The 13,998-nt window shown below is 38.5% G+C and overlaps 2 protein-coding genes across 7 annotated transcripts in view; one reads left to right on the top strand and one right to left on the bottom strand.

The window, feature by feature from the left end:
- CENPK (centromere protein K) overlaps positions 1-10,689 on the bottom strand; it is a 56,730-nt gene extending 46,041 nt beyond the window's left edge. For 4 of the 5 annotated variants that reach the window (XM_055554470.1, XM_055554468.1, XM_055554466.1 and 1 more), the window contains exons 1-2: positions 10,540-10,689; positions 462-614 (exon numbers count right to left, since the gene is read on the bottom strand). In XM_055554470.1, the coding sequence (XP_055410445.1) occupies positions 462-578 (117 nt within the window). In that variant the 5' untranslated portion in view covers positions 579-614; positions 10,540-10,689. Of the gene's footprint in view, positions 1-461; positions 615-676; positions 746-10,539 lie in introns of all 5 variants that reach the window. The other variant, XM_055554467.1, reaches the window with a different exon arrangement.
- Positions 1-13,998, top strand: part of PPWD1 (peptidylprolyl isomerase domain and WD repeat containing 1) — a 284,360-nt gene that overhangs the window by 252,134 nt on the left and 18,228 nt on the right. Inside the window, exon 2 of one of the 2 annotated variants that reach the window (XM_055554451.1) lies at positions 10,732-10,943. In XM_055554451.1, coding sequence (XP_055410426.1) covers positions 10,754-10,943 — 190 coding nt within the window. In that variant the 5' untranslated portion in view covers positions 10,732-10,753. Of the gene's footprint in view, positions 1-10,731; positions 10,944-13,998 lie in introns of those variants that run through there. The other variant, XM_055554452.1, reaches the window with a different exon arrangement.

Here is a 13,998-nt window from a genome sequence, read left to right as displayed (position 1 = left end):
ATAAAATTTCTAAAATGAATGCTTATAAATCTAAAAAATATTTAAGTGTTTATCATATAATATAATGGCTTTCAGGGTTCCCTGGTGGCTCAGCAGCAAAGAATCCGCCTGCCAATCCAGAAGACACAGGAGATGCAGGTTTGATCCCTGGGTCATGAAGATCCCCTGGAGGAGGGCATGGCAACCCACTCCAGTATTCTTGCCTGGAAAATCTCATGGACAGAGGAGCCTGGCAGGTCCATAGGGTCACATATGTCTACGGTCCATAGGGTCACATATGACTACAGTCCATAGGGTCACATATGACTACAGTCCATAGGGTCACAGAGAGTCGGACACAACTGCACACGTGCATAACTGCTTTCAGAAATCAGTGTAATTCTTTCTTACGTCTATTACTGAAATGGAATTCAACCTTACAGTAATTAATTAGTATATCACTTTTATGTCTTGATACTTACTTCTTCCATATCTTTCCACATTTCTTCACATTTTTTAATAAGTTCTTCTTCAGCATCGGCAACATCTTCCACATCTGTAGTACTATCTGGATCTAGATCTTGCTGATTCAATGACATGTGCCTTATGATTTTTGTTAACCTTGTTAAGAAAAACTAAAGTAAAAAATGTTCATTTAACAATATTCATTGATACCCACTACCTGCCAGATACTCACCTGGAAGCTAAAGATGTATCAGTGAAGAAAACAGGCAAATATTCCTCCAACCAAGGAGCTCACATTTCACTTGAGGAAAACAATATAAACTCAAAAGATTAAAACAAATATAAATAAACTATAAATAAAATAAAAGATTAACTATACATATGTGTTATATATCAAACAGTTTAAAGAACTATGAAGAAAAGCAAGACAAGGAAGAAACATAGGGAGTGCTCAGACAGGGGCAACGTGATTTTTCACAAGGTGGTCATATAAGGTCAATGAGACAACTTAGCAAAAATACGAAGGACAGAAGGAAGTAAGACACATGGATATTTAGGAGAAGAGGCTCTAGGCAGAGGGAACTGTAAGTACAAAGGTCCTGGGGAAGTAACATGACTGCTGTGTCCTAAAGCAGTAAAGAAGCCACTGTGATTAGAGCAGAGTAAGGCAGAGAAAACAAGATGAGGTCAGAGGTCCTTTGTTCTTGAGGTGAGGTCACAGGTTGATGTCTCTATAAACCGCCACCATAACAAATGCTATTCCCTGTTCTGACAAGAGAGGGAAAGGTCCCAAAGTTCAACTTTTGCCCCCCAAGGTCCAGGCCCCTCAAGGTCCAGGCTAAGAGAAGGGGGGTCTCTACATGAGCGATTTCCCTTGCCTGGGAGCAGCCATCCAGCACTCAGCCTGGGTCTTCCAGCCAGTGCCCGGGCCTGGCTGAAGAGACAGCTCTCAGCTGGTAGGGCCCTCAGGGCCAGGTTCCCAGACTCTGCCCAGCCATTATCACTGAGGGAACAAGGTGCCCAAGACCCAGCCTGCCCTCAGGCCACCCAAATTAGGGCCAGGTCCCACACACTGTGACCCATGGATACTGCCATGGTCATTTGATCACAGAGGCGGGGATAGGGGAGATGTTCCCTGCTGCTTCAAGGTGAGGGCTCTAGATCTCTACAGGACACAGCCCTTAGCCTGTACTCTGGCCCCTCAGCTCACCCACCGGCCTGAAACCGGAGGGCCTGGAGAAGCTGGAGAGAAGCCGCAGAGAAGCCCAAGATCCACTTCACTGCACTTCTGTTGTGAAGACCACTGAAAGACTGACCAGTGTTGGAGCACAACTTCTAAGCACCGTGCTAATGGCCACACCCTAACAGTTGTGCCCCTGCCCGGCCCCTATTACATAAGTTTTGGAATAATGTGTCACACTATTTCATTGAAGTAAATAACAAAAATGGAGGTCACTGTTAACCTTCATAAAAGTAGCTTCAAGAGAATCATGGAAGTGAAAGCCTGACTGAAGTAGATTTAAGAGACAGCAGGCAAAGAATTGAACATATCCAGTATATAAAACACTTTTAAGAATTTTTTCTCTAAAGGGAAGAAATAAGGTCCCAGCTGTAGTAAGATACAAGGTCAAGAAAGTTATAATTTGTTTTTTTAAAGTAGGATGCAATATAGCATCTTTATATGACATAGTAAGAGAAGCAAACATTCTAATGCAGAAGAGAAAGGAGAGGAAAAAAGAATAACTAGATCTAATGTACAGAATAAATAGATAAAATAATAATAATATAAAAAAAAAAGATCTAATGCTCAAGTAGAGGGATTGGCTTAAGACAGATGTACATGCAGTTCATCCATTTTAATGGAAAGGTAGGCAGAATATTAGGGGCAAAGATACAGGAAGATGAATAAATATGTAAGCTTATGTAAGTTCTGTCTGGATTGCTTCTCTTTCATTAGTGAAGTGGTAACTAAGGTCATCAGCTATGAAAGAAGATGGGAAAAATACAGTGGAGATTTAAGAAAGGGAAAAAAAATATAAAATACATATATAAAAGAGTGGAAGAGGGTGAAATAGTAGGATAACTGGGTAACATTAAAGCCCACTTGAGGTTAGTAGGCATGAATTTAAAGTGAAAGTAGAACGTGTTTGTGTGTTTTCCTCTATAGTGTAGCAGGATAGGTAAAAACAGAGACAAAATGAAAGAAAGACAAAGTCTAAATTAGTATGACCAGAGGAGTGAGTAGCTAAGCTAAGGTGGAGAATATAATCACTGGAGGAAAGGAGGTCAAGAAAAAGAGAGGCCAGGTGATTTGGAAGATCATCTATATGGATATTAAAATCATCAAGAATTATGACAGAAAATAAGGGAGGGTGACAGAGTCAGGAGCTAAAAATCTTCAAGGAATAAAGGCGCATGACATAATCCTGCTAGATAACTGCTGCAAGGAAAAATGATTGGTGGTAGAGTCTGATGACATAAATTCAATGCTGGGTAATTTTAAGGAGGTGGTCAGAGTAATAAAAAACAATGAGAATATCTATCCCACAATACCAAATGCAAACCAGAATAACCCACCCCCCAAAATAGTTCTATTCATATGGAACTTAAATTTTATATTGTTTAATCTATTATTTATCAATAGAGAGTTTTTAAAGATACGTAAAGTTATGTCACAGATTGGAGGACTCAATATTTTAAGGATATAAAATTCTTCCCAAGTTGATCTATTCAATATTATTTCAAAATTTCAAAAGTTTTCATTTCTTTTTGTGGCATCTGACAAGCTAATTCTAAAATTTATATGGAAGTGCAGATGGTCAAAACAGTCAAGATCCTCACAAAGATTAAGACGGGAAGACTTGTTTTACCAGTTGTCAAACTTATTTTTAAAAAATTATATTAATTATGATAGTGTTCAATTAGCACATAGATAGGCAACTGAACAGTGGAACACAAAACCTTTCCAGAGTCACACATTCAGGGAGCTATGATATATATTGCTTTTTTTTCCAGATATATTTTGGCCCATACACACTTTCCTCATTCTTTTTAACAAATGTGCAATTTTTGTGAGGAAAAATGAGCACAGATATGTGCCTCAATCTTTATAGTACTCCTCCAACCCTCAAAAAATCCAAACCATAAAGAACAGGGAAAAAATATTTTTTTAGCTCTTAGATGAGGAAAGGCCTTTCCAGACAAAACTAAGTAAAATCACTATATAAAATTTTTAGAATTCTGAATGGACAAAGATATCATTAAAAAGTTAAAAGTTAAAACCCAAAAACTTAATAAAGAAATTTGTAATATACTTGGCATCCAAGAACTAATTTCTTAATGAATAATGAATGCTCACAAATTAATAGAAAAAAGCAACAACAAATCAGAAAAAATTTAAAAAATGACCACTATAAAAGTCAGGATATTAATTACTTTTGGATAGTGAGAAAGAGGAGGTAAAAGAAGATGGGAGACTGTGATTGAGATAAGCCAAATGGAGAGACTTCTGCAATGATTACCAATATTTCATTTCTTGATCTGCATTGTAATAAGGGTATTCATCTTATAATAATTTATAAATTTTATATTTATTTTGTGTGAGGTTTTTTGTATCGGTATTTATTTTGCAATAAGAAGGCAAACAATAAAAACACTCAAATAGAAATGAGTAAAGAAAACAAATGAGGAATTTAAAAAAAAAGAATTACATTTTAAATATAGAAAAATGCATTATCCTTACCCATGTCATAAAAATGCAAATTAAAATTATTTTTTCATTCAGACTAGCAATAATGAAAAATTAATTAAAAAAAAAACAATATTGGCAAGAGTGTAGAATAAAAGGCATGCATTGTCTGAAGATCAATCCCTTTGTAGGATAATTAGCAATATCCATAAAAACTTTAAATGTATTTATCTTTTGAATCAGAAATTCTACTCCCAGGATATCCTACAGATATCCCAGGATAATCCTACAGATATATTTGCATAAGTCTACATTGGTATGCTTTCTGCAACATTATCAATAATAACACTCATGAGAGGAAACTGTCCAATTAGACTGTCCTGGTTTAAATTCTCGCTTCAGAATTTACAAGCCTAATGACCTTGAGCAAGTCACTTACATTGCCAATGCCTCAGTTTCCTAATCTGTAAAACGAAGACGGTATTACTTACTTTATAGGATTGTTATGACAATTAACTGAGTTAATATATGCAAAGTTCTTAGAAATGTGCCTGGCGTATAAAGAATTATATCAGTATTGGCTACTAACATTAACAAAATGAATGTTAACTGGTAGAAGGTTGGTTAAACAATTTATGCCATATCCAAATGTGTTTACACTAAAAATCTTCCTTGCTATACACAAAAGATAGTTAAGTTCACAAAGCTATAAACAGTCATTAAAAATTTTTAAAAATTTTTAAGCAAAAAATCAAACATTATATATGTTTTAAATATACCTTAATTTAGAAATTAAGTGCAAATTGATCCTTCCCCATCTTGCAGAATACTAGCCAATAAAATACATTATCAGTGAGAAAAATTAATGTAAAATTCTGCGTGCATGTATATGTATAGATATTCAACAAGTTAGCTGAATGTACAACTCAATGTACAACTCAATGTAACAAATAAATAAGAATACTTAAGGATTTAAATTTTGGAGAAGGAAATGGCAATTCACTCTAGTATTCTTGCCTGAGGAATTCCATGGACCGAGGAGCCTGGTGGGCTACAGTCCACGGGTCGCAAAGAGTCGGACACGACTGAGTGACTAACACAAGGGTTTAAATTTATCATTCCCCACAACATATACCCTTAAATCTACCTTTCTATAAAGAGAACAAGTCCTCAGATATTTTGAAGTCCTCAGTATTACAATCTGGAGTCACTTACTGAAGAACAGTAGTGTTATATTTAGAGATACTATGCCATACAAACTTAAAAGATCTAAAACCAAGACTTAATATTAAAGAACCTCATACTATCATTGGAAGAATAATATACATGAAATAAATTAATAGGAAGTACCCATGTAATTCTAAGCTATATTTATTTATCTGACACATTATCTTAATCTGACACATTATCTAAATGGGCCATTTGTCAGACACTGTGGTTCTAACTGTGTAGATGAAGTCTGTCCTCATGCGCATACATTTTCAATGAAGAGACACAATATAAATAAATGGACAACTAAATATCTGAAATTTCTCCAGGTAGTTGCAAGTGCTATAAGGTAGTAAATTATACAATAAAGACTGCAAGTGCTTTCAGAATTAACTATATCGAAGATCAGAGAAATCTACTGAGAAGAACAAATGGCTTAGTACAGTGCTCAGTACACAGTGCTAGCTCCCTAGAATGACAACGATTATGAGAAACTGTAAAGATGAAGGTTAGATTTGCTATCAAAGAATTAAAAGCAAGATTAGACCAAGTACGAACATGAAAAATTTGTGAGACACAGAAGAAACTGGTGCGATTAGATCAGAAGGCAGAGATGAAATGAGAATTTCTAGTTAGGACATGTCAAATAATGGGAGCCTTTAAAATTTGCTGTTGCTGTTGTTCAGTCACTATGCCCTGTCCAACTCTTTTGCGACCCCATGGACTGTAGCCCACCAGGCTCCTCTATCTGTGGGATTTCCCAGGCAAGAATACTGGAATGGGTTGCCATTTCCTTCTCCAGGGTATCTTCCCCACCCAGGGATGGAACCCACATCTCCTGCATTGGCAGGTAAACTCTTTACCACTGAGCCACCGGGGAAGTCAGGGGGAATTTAAAATTTAGGGGTGGGGGGAATCTTTAACAAGTATTTCCTATGGGCAGTTACCTCCCTGTATTTCAGGTCTGTGCGTGCGTGCGTGCGTGCTAAGTTGCCTCAGTCGTGCCTGACTCTTTGCAACCCTTTGGACTGTAGTCTGCCAGGCTCCTCTGTCCATGGGATTCTCCAGGCAAGAATACTGGAGTGGGCTGCCATGCCCTCCTCCAGGGGATCTTCTCCCACCCAGGAATCAAACCCATGTCTACTGTGACTCCTTCTTTACAGGTGGATTCTTTACTGCTGAGCTACCAGGAAAGCCCATCTGGGGTCTACGACAAAGCAAAAGCAAAGAAGCAATTTATCTGGTTTGAAACAGGCAACCCAATAGATGCCTTCTGAGTGGGCTTCTGGAGGAAGTGTTTTAGGGAGACCATTTGACAAGAATAAACTGTGGAAAATTCTGAAAGAGATGGGAATACCAGACCACCTGATCTGCCTCTTGAGATATTTGTATGCAGGTCAGGAATCAACAGTTAGAACTGGACATGGAACAGACTGGTTCCAAATAGGAAAAGGAGTACGTCAAGGCTGTATATTGTCACCCTGTTTATTTAACTTACATGCAGAGTACATCATGAGAAACGCTGGACTGGAAGAAACACAAACTGGAATCAAGATTGCCGGGAGAAATATCAATAACCTCAGATATGCAGATGACACCACCCTTATGGCAGAAAGTGAAGAGGAACTAAAAAGCCTCTTGATGAAAGTGAAAGTGGAGAGTAAAAAAGTTGGCTTAAAGCTCAAAATTCAGAAAACGAAGATCATGGCATCCGGTCCCATCACTTCATGGGAAATAGATGGGGAAACAGTGGAAACAGTGTCAGACTTTATTTTTCTGGGCTCCAAAATCACTACAGATGGTGACTGCAGCCATGAAATTAAAAGACACTTACTCCTTGGAAGGAAAGTTATGACCAACCTAGATAGCGTATTCAAAAGCAGAGACATTACTTTGCCAACAAAGGTTCGCCTAGTCAAGGCTATGGTTTTTCCTGTGGTCATGTATGGATGTGAGAGTTGGATTGTGAAGAAGGCTGAGCGCCAAAGAATTGATGCTTTTGAACTGTGGTGTTGGAGAAGACTCTTGAGGGTCCCTTGGACTGCAAGGAGATCCAACCAGTCCATTCTGAAGGAGATCAGCTCTGGGATTTCTTTGGAAGGAATGATGCTAAAGCTGAAACTCCAGTACTTTGGCCACCTCATGCGAAGAGTTGACTCATTGGGAAAGACTCTAATGCTGGGAGGGATTGGGGGCAGGAGGAGAAGGGGACGACAGAGGATGAGATGGCTGGATGGCATCGCTGACTCAATGGACTTGAGTCTGAGTGAACTCCGGGAGTTGGTGATGGACAGGGAGGCCTGGCGTGTTGCGATTCATGGGGTCGCAAAGAGTTGGACACGACTGAGCGATTGATCTGATCTGATTTATTGGATAAAAAAGATTAAGATGGCAAATTTTACACATAGGTCAACAAAACAGAATAAAGAGCCCTGAGATAAACCCACACATATAAGGTCAATTAATTTTATGACAAATGAGCCAAGAATATATGACAGGGAGAGTCTTCTCAATAATGGTGTTGGAAAATCTGGACAGCTACACACAAAAGAATGAAACTGGACCACTATTTTATACCATACCCCAAAATTAACTCCAAATGGTTAAAAGACTTGAATGTAAGACTTAAAACTCTAAAACTCCAAGAAGACATAAGTGGCAACTTCCTTGTCATTGGTCTTGGTGATTTTGGGAGTTTGGCAAAAAACAAAAATAAACAAGTAGGACTATATTAAACTATAAAGCCTCTGCACAGCAAAGGAAACCATTAACAGAATGAAAAGGCAACTACTAACTGAATGGGGGAAAATATTTGCAAATCATATATCTGATATGAGGTTACTATCCAAAATACATGAAGAACTCAGACAAGTCAATACCAAAAAGTAATATGACTTAAAAATGAAAATGTTCCAAAGAAGACATACAGATGACCAACAGTTACATGAAAAAGTACTAAACATTATCAAGTAAATGCAAATCAAAACCACAATTAGGTACCATCTCACACCAGTCAGAATGGCTGCTATCAAAAAGTCTGCAAACAATAAATGCTGGAGAGGGTGAGGAGAAAAAGGAACCATCTTACAGTCTTGGTGGGAATGCAAACTAGTACAGCCACATGAAGAACAGTGTGGAGATTCCTTAAAAAACTGGAAATAGAATTGCAATATGAGCCAGCAATCCCACTGCTGGGCATACACACTGAGGAAACCAGAATTGAAAGAGATACGTGTACCCCAATGTTCATTGCAGCACTGTTTACAATAGCCAGGACATGGAAGCAACCTAGATGCCCACTGGCAGACGAATGGATAAGAAAGCTGTGGTACATATACACAATGGAATATTACTCAGCCATTAAAAATAATGCATTTGAATCAGTTCTAATGAGGTGGATGAAACTGGAGCCTATTATACAGAGTGAAGTAAGTCAGAAAGAAAAACACCAATGCAGTATACTAATGCATATATGTGGAATTTAGAAAGATGGTAACTATGACCCTATAAAGAACAGTCTTTTGGACTCTGTGGGAGAAGGCGAGGGTGGGATGATTTGAGAGGGTAGCGTTGAAACGTGTATATTATTGTAAGTGAAGCGGATCGCTGGTCTAGGTTTGATAAATGAGACAGGGTGCTCAGGGCTGGTGCCCTGGGATGACCCTGGGGGATGGGATGGGGAGGGATCTGGGAGGGGGGTTCTGGATGGGGAACACATGTGCGCCCATGGCTGATTCATGACAATGTATGGCAAAAACCACTACAATAAAGTAATTAGCCTCCAATTAAAATAAATTAATTAAAAAAAAAAACACAATGAGATGTTAGAGTGGCAATTATGAAACCAGTGTTGGCCAGGATGTGAGGGAAAAGGAATTCCTTGTTCACTGTTGGTGAAAACATAAATTGGTGTGGCCACTATGGGAAATATTATAAAGGTTCTTCAAAAAGGTAAAGACAGAACTACCATATGATCCAGCAATTCCACTTCTGGGTGTTTATCCAAAGAAAACGAAAACATTAATTCAAAAATATATATGCAGCCTCATGTTTGTGGCAGCATGACTTACAACAGCAAGGACAACCTAAGTGTCTATCCACTGATGAATAAAGAAAATCCAATACAATATAGACAGACATATATCAGCAAATTTTACTCAGCCATAAAGGAGAATGAAATCTCCTCATGGGCAACACCAATGGACCTTGAGAGCATTATGCTAGGTGAAATAAGTCGGACAGAGAAAGACATACCACATGATCTCACTTATATGTGGTATCTAAAAATAATAATAATAAAGACAAGCTCACAGATTAAAAAAAACAAAACAAAACAAAACCAGATTGGTGGTTGCCAAAGATGGGCAGGAGGGCCACGCAAATGGGTGGAGAGGGTTGAAAGGTACAAACTTAGTTACAAAATAAGTGAGTCATGGGAATATAGTGTACAGCACGGTGACTACAGAAAATACTACTATATGAAAACATATACGAAAGCTGCTGAGAAGACTTAAAAAGTTCTCACCACAGGGGGTAAACACCATTCTGTAACTATGTATAGTAATGGATGTTAGACTTACTGTGGTGATCATTTCCCAATACATACAACATACAAACATTAAATCATTACACTGTACACCTGAAACTAATATACGTCAATTATATCTCAATTTTTATGGTAAATTTTGTATATATATATTTTTACCATAGTAAAAAAAAAAAAATTATTTTTAAATAAGAAAGCTTACGTCCAGAAATCCACTAAGAGATGGAAACCTAGACCAGAAGGTAAATGGTCCTGCCTGGGCCACTTGGGCGCGCCTGGATTTCTGCCCAGTCCCTCCCTCCCCACTCCCCAGCCCCACCGCTCAACCCCCACAGTAACAAGCGCTCATTATCTTCTTCAGACTGTGTGTGAAAGAATCAAGAAGCTCAGGAAAAAAGACGTTTGGCAAATCTCAAGGGAGGCCCGACAGTTAACTCGTTCTTTCAAATTCCCCACCCCTATGTCTTTCTCTCCTAAACGGTGGGATTCTAGAGCCGGAGAAGAAAGGGACTCAGGCCTGGTGGGACGACAGGTATCCAGTTTCTCGGAGGTAAGGGTCCCACCATAGGGGTCTGCAGCTCCATATCCTAGGAGTTGTCAACCCCGGGAGTAAGTTTCACCCGATAAGACGCTCTCCCGGCCAAACGCTTACCTCCTCCACACCACAGACCTCAGATCGCCTCAGCCTACTCCAGAAGTGGCTCTACGGCCCAGAACCCGCGCGCGCTGATTGCTGATTGGATCTGCTTCCACCCATTCCAGCCAATCCTGGAACTTGCTCGGCCGCTGACGAGAAGGCCGCGCCGCGGCTTCGGGATTGGTAGACGAGCTGTGAGTGTCGCGCACTTTCTGACGGTTCGGACAACATGGCGGCCGAGTGTGGTGGTGATTTACAGCTGAGAAGAAGAAGGCGCCGGGACCCGGAGGAACCGGAAAAAACGGAACTCGGCGCTCGAGAGCTGGTAGTGGCAGTGCCTCAAGAGAACGAAGAAGAAAATGAAGAGCGCTGGGTTGGGCCTTTACCTGTAGAGGCAACATTGGCGAAGAAGAGGAAAGGTAGCTACAGAGACAGGCACAGGGCGAGATGAAATGCTGTGTCCCCCGAGTGGGAGAGTTCAAACCAGACCCCAAAACGGAGGGTGTGTGATTGTGGGGATTTGTGTCGTCGGAACAGAGGGTCGTCTTCTCACTTCTGGCCGTTCTCTACTCCGAAATAGTGATTTGGACAGAGTAAAACGTCTTTTTAATAGTATCTAGCAATCTCTGGTTTGTTACAATAGAGGCTAAAGCTAACTTGCCATTACTTACGTGTTTGGCACCGCTCATATAATCCGTACAGCTGCCGTATGAGGTTGGAAGTTTTAACCCCGTTTAGCAGATGTGGGAAAGAAAACTTTCTATTTCAGGTTTTTATTTGAAGAGTGGTGGTAGGAATAGATAAGGATAATTTAATTCCTGACTCCACCACTAATGAGTTTTCTGACAATTATAAAACTTTCCTGGATTACAAGTTTTTCATCCAAAAACCAAGACCTGTGGTTTCCACACCATACTCGAGATATCATGGCCGGAAGCATTTTGCCACTAGCGTGTAACAGTGACAAAATTTTATCAAATCAAAAGGGTGATCCAAAAAAGGGGGGAGATGTTGGTGAAAGGGTCACATTAAATTTTCTTATTTTTCAGGTTCTTTGGAATGTTTTCCTTAAACGTATAAGACCATTAAAATGTGATCTTTCTGAAAGCTCAAATCTTTAATTACTCTTCCAACTTAAAATTTTAAGTGATTTCTCATTATTTTTAGAACAATGTCCAAACTCCCTAATATAGCATGTAAGGCCCTTGATACGATTCCTCCTTCAGCACATTTCCATTACTTCTCTCCCAAATCTTTGATCCTCCTTACTCTTTGTCCAAGCCATACTATAACACTAGAGAATGGGGCATGCCCTTTTACAACTGCGAATGTCTACGTGGGTGTCACAAGGTGGAATAATTTTCCTCACCCACTTCACTTAACCTACTGTCGTTCAACCTTTAGCTCAGCTATTACCTTCTCTGGAAAACCTATGACTTTTCCAGTCTGGGCTGAGTTTCTAAATTCTAAAGCACATTGATCATAAGTATGAGATGTATTTATCAGAGTGACATTTTTATGGTTCCAAATTTTGAATACAGTTTGGATACCGATACAGCAAAATTTTATGTATATACATTTTGAAGAAGCTACTTTTTTGAATATTGTTCCTTAACACCCTTAAAGTGCAATTACCTTTTTTACTGCTAAGTCTTTTAAGTTAAATGTTTCCATAGCAATTGTTTCCTCATTGCACTTGCTACATTTTAAAATTGTATGTTTATTCAGTGATTGTCTGATGAATGTTTCTCTTCACTGTTAAGACTGTAAGCATATAAGAGCAAAGACCATGCCTATTTTGCTCCAGTGCTGGGTACAGTGCTTTCCATATAGCAGGTACTCAGTAAGTATTGAACGAATGGATATTACTATGTGTATGTTCGCAATTATTTTCTTGCACTAGATATCAGGTCCCTTTTTGTGGAAATGGAAAAGTCCAAAAATATCAAGGTGCTAATATTAGCGTTAGGAAACAAAGAGCTTATAAACTTAATACAGATGAGACAGTGAGATGCTTATTCTAATTAATCAGTAGTGTATTCAGTTTGAAGAAGAAATTCAAAAACATGTATGAAATGTTAGAAAATGTCACTGAAGATTTTATCTAAAAGGATAGGGTTTAAAACTTAGTAGAAATGGAACCATCCCCTTTAACATGTTCTTTGGACATTGGGCTTTTGTACACATTTTCAGAATGATACTATAAATGGTTATATGGCTCTACCTTATATGGTGCTCTCTCTATATATATTATATACTATATGGCTCTACCAATCAATGATGGTTTTCTCAAGACAGTGTTAACTCTTCATGTCCATGTCCCTTGGAACCTAGTTTGTTCTCAGTAAATATCTGTTCAACAAGTGAACTAACAGCAAAAGGAATATCCATCAGGATTAAATTTAGTGTATATTACAGAAAAATCCAAATGACAATAAATTTAAAAAATCCAAAATGACAATAAAGATAAAAGTCCTAAAGTAGACAGTCTGGGATTGGTGTGGAGGCTCCAAAGGTTCTTCCTTCCTAGTTTTCTGCCCCAACATCACTAGGATATGGACCTCATGTTTGTCCTTGATGGTTATCTCCAAGTTTTAAACTGTCAGATGGGGGAAAGAAAGAACAGCACAACTCTTGAGGGAGACTTCTTGACTGTTATACAACACTTCCACTTTTATTTCATTGGTACTTAGTCACTCCTAACTGCAGAGAAGGTGAGGAATATACTATAGCTGGATGTTAATATTCCCGTATAAAAATGGAAGTTCTGTTAACTGAAAATGAAGAGAGACATAATTTATTGGACACAACTTTGAGCTTGCTAAATAGCAGTGATGAAAAACCATGAAACGATCATGCTTAATTTACGAACTTTTTATGGGCATGTTTGGCCATCATTGGATTGTTTTTAGGTATGTCATTTTTTTACTAGTAAAATTTTTTATAGCTCATATCATGAAATATTTCCTCAGATTACCACTCTTAAAAATGTTTTGCCCTTGGAAAAAGTTTGAGAAGCACGTCAACTGGACATTCTCTAGGATTTTCTCAGCTCCAGAAATCTAAGCATTTATTACGTTTACTCAAACCTAGTATCAGTGACTTCAAAGAGGATCATTGCCTTCAAGATAAACTGAGATGTTCTGGATGGCCTCTGACCTCTTACTACTTATTTAAAGTAGCAGTAATAATTGGATCTATATGGTTGGAAAGTTGGTTGCGATATTTTCATGAAACTTAAGGTTTTTCTCTTTTAATGGAACTTGTATATTAAGCCAGAGCCACTCAGTTCTTAAGTTCTGGGACACAGTTAAGCACCTGTATAAAACCTGAGAATGATTCATGACCAAATAAACAACGGTGCTATTCAGTACTATGAAATAATAAGTTACAACTGGCATAACAGACACTGGATATTTTTTCATTACGTGTGAATTGAGAGAAATTAAAATCTAAAAGGAAATACAAAATATT

Source organism: Bubalus kerabau, chromosome 18 (assembly GCF_029407905.1).
Source record: "Bubalus kerabau isolate K-KA32 ecotype Philippines breed swamp buffalo chromosome 18, PCC_UOA_SB_1v2, whole genome shotgun sequence".
In the NCBI taxonomy this organism is placed as follows: domain Eukaryota; kingdom Metazoa; phylum Chordata; class Mammalia; order Artiodactyla; family Bovidae; genus Bubalus; species Bubalus kerabau.
The sequence above is the reverse complement of the archived record's forward strand: the minus strand, read 5'-3'. Positions and strand labels throughout refer to the sequence as shown.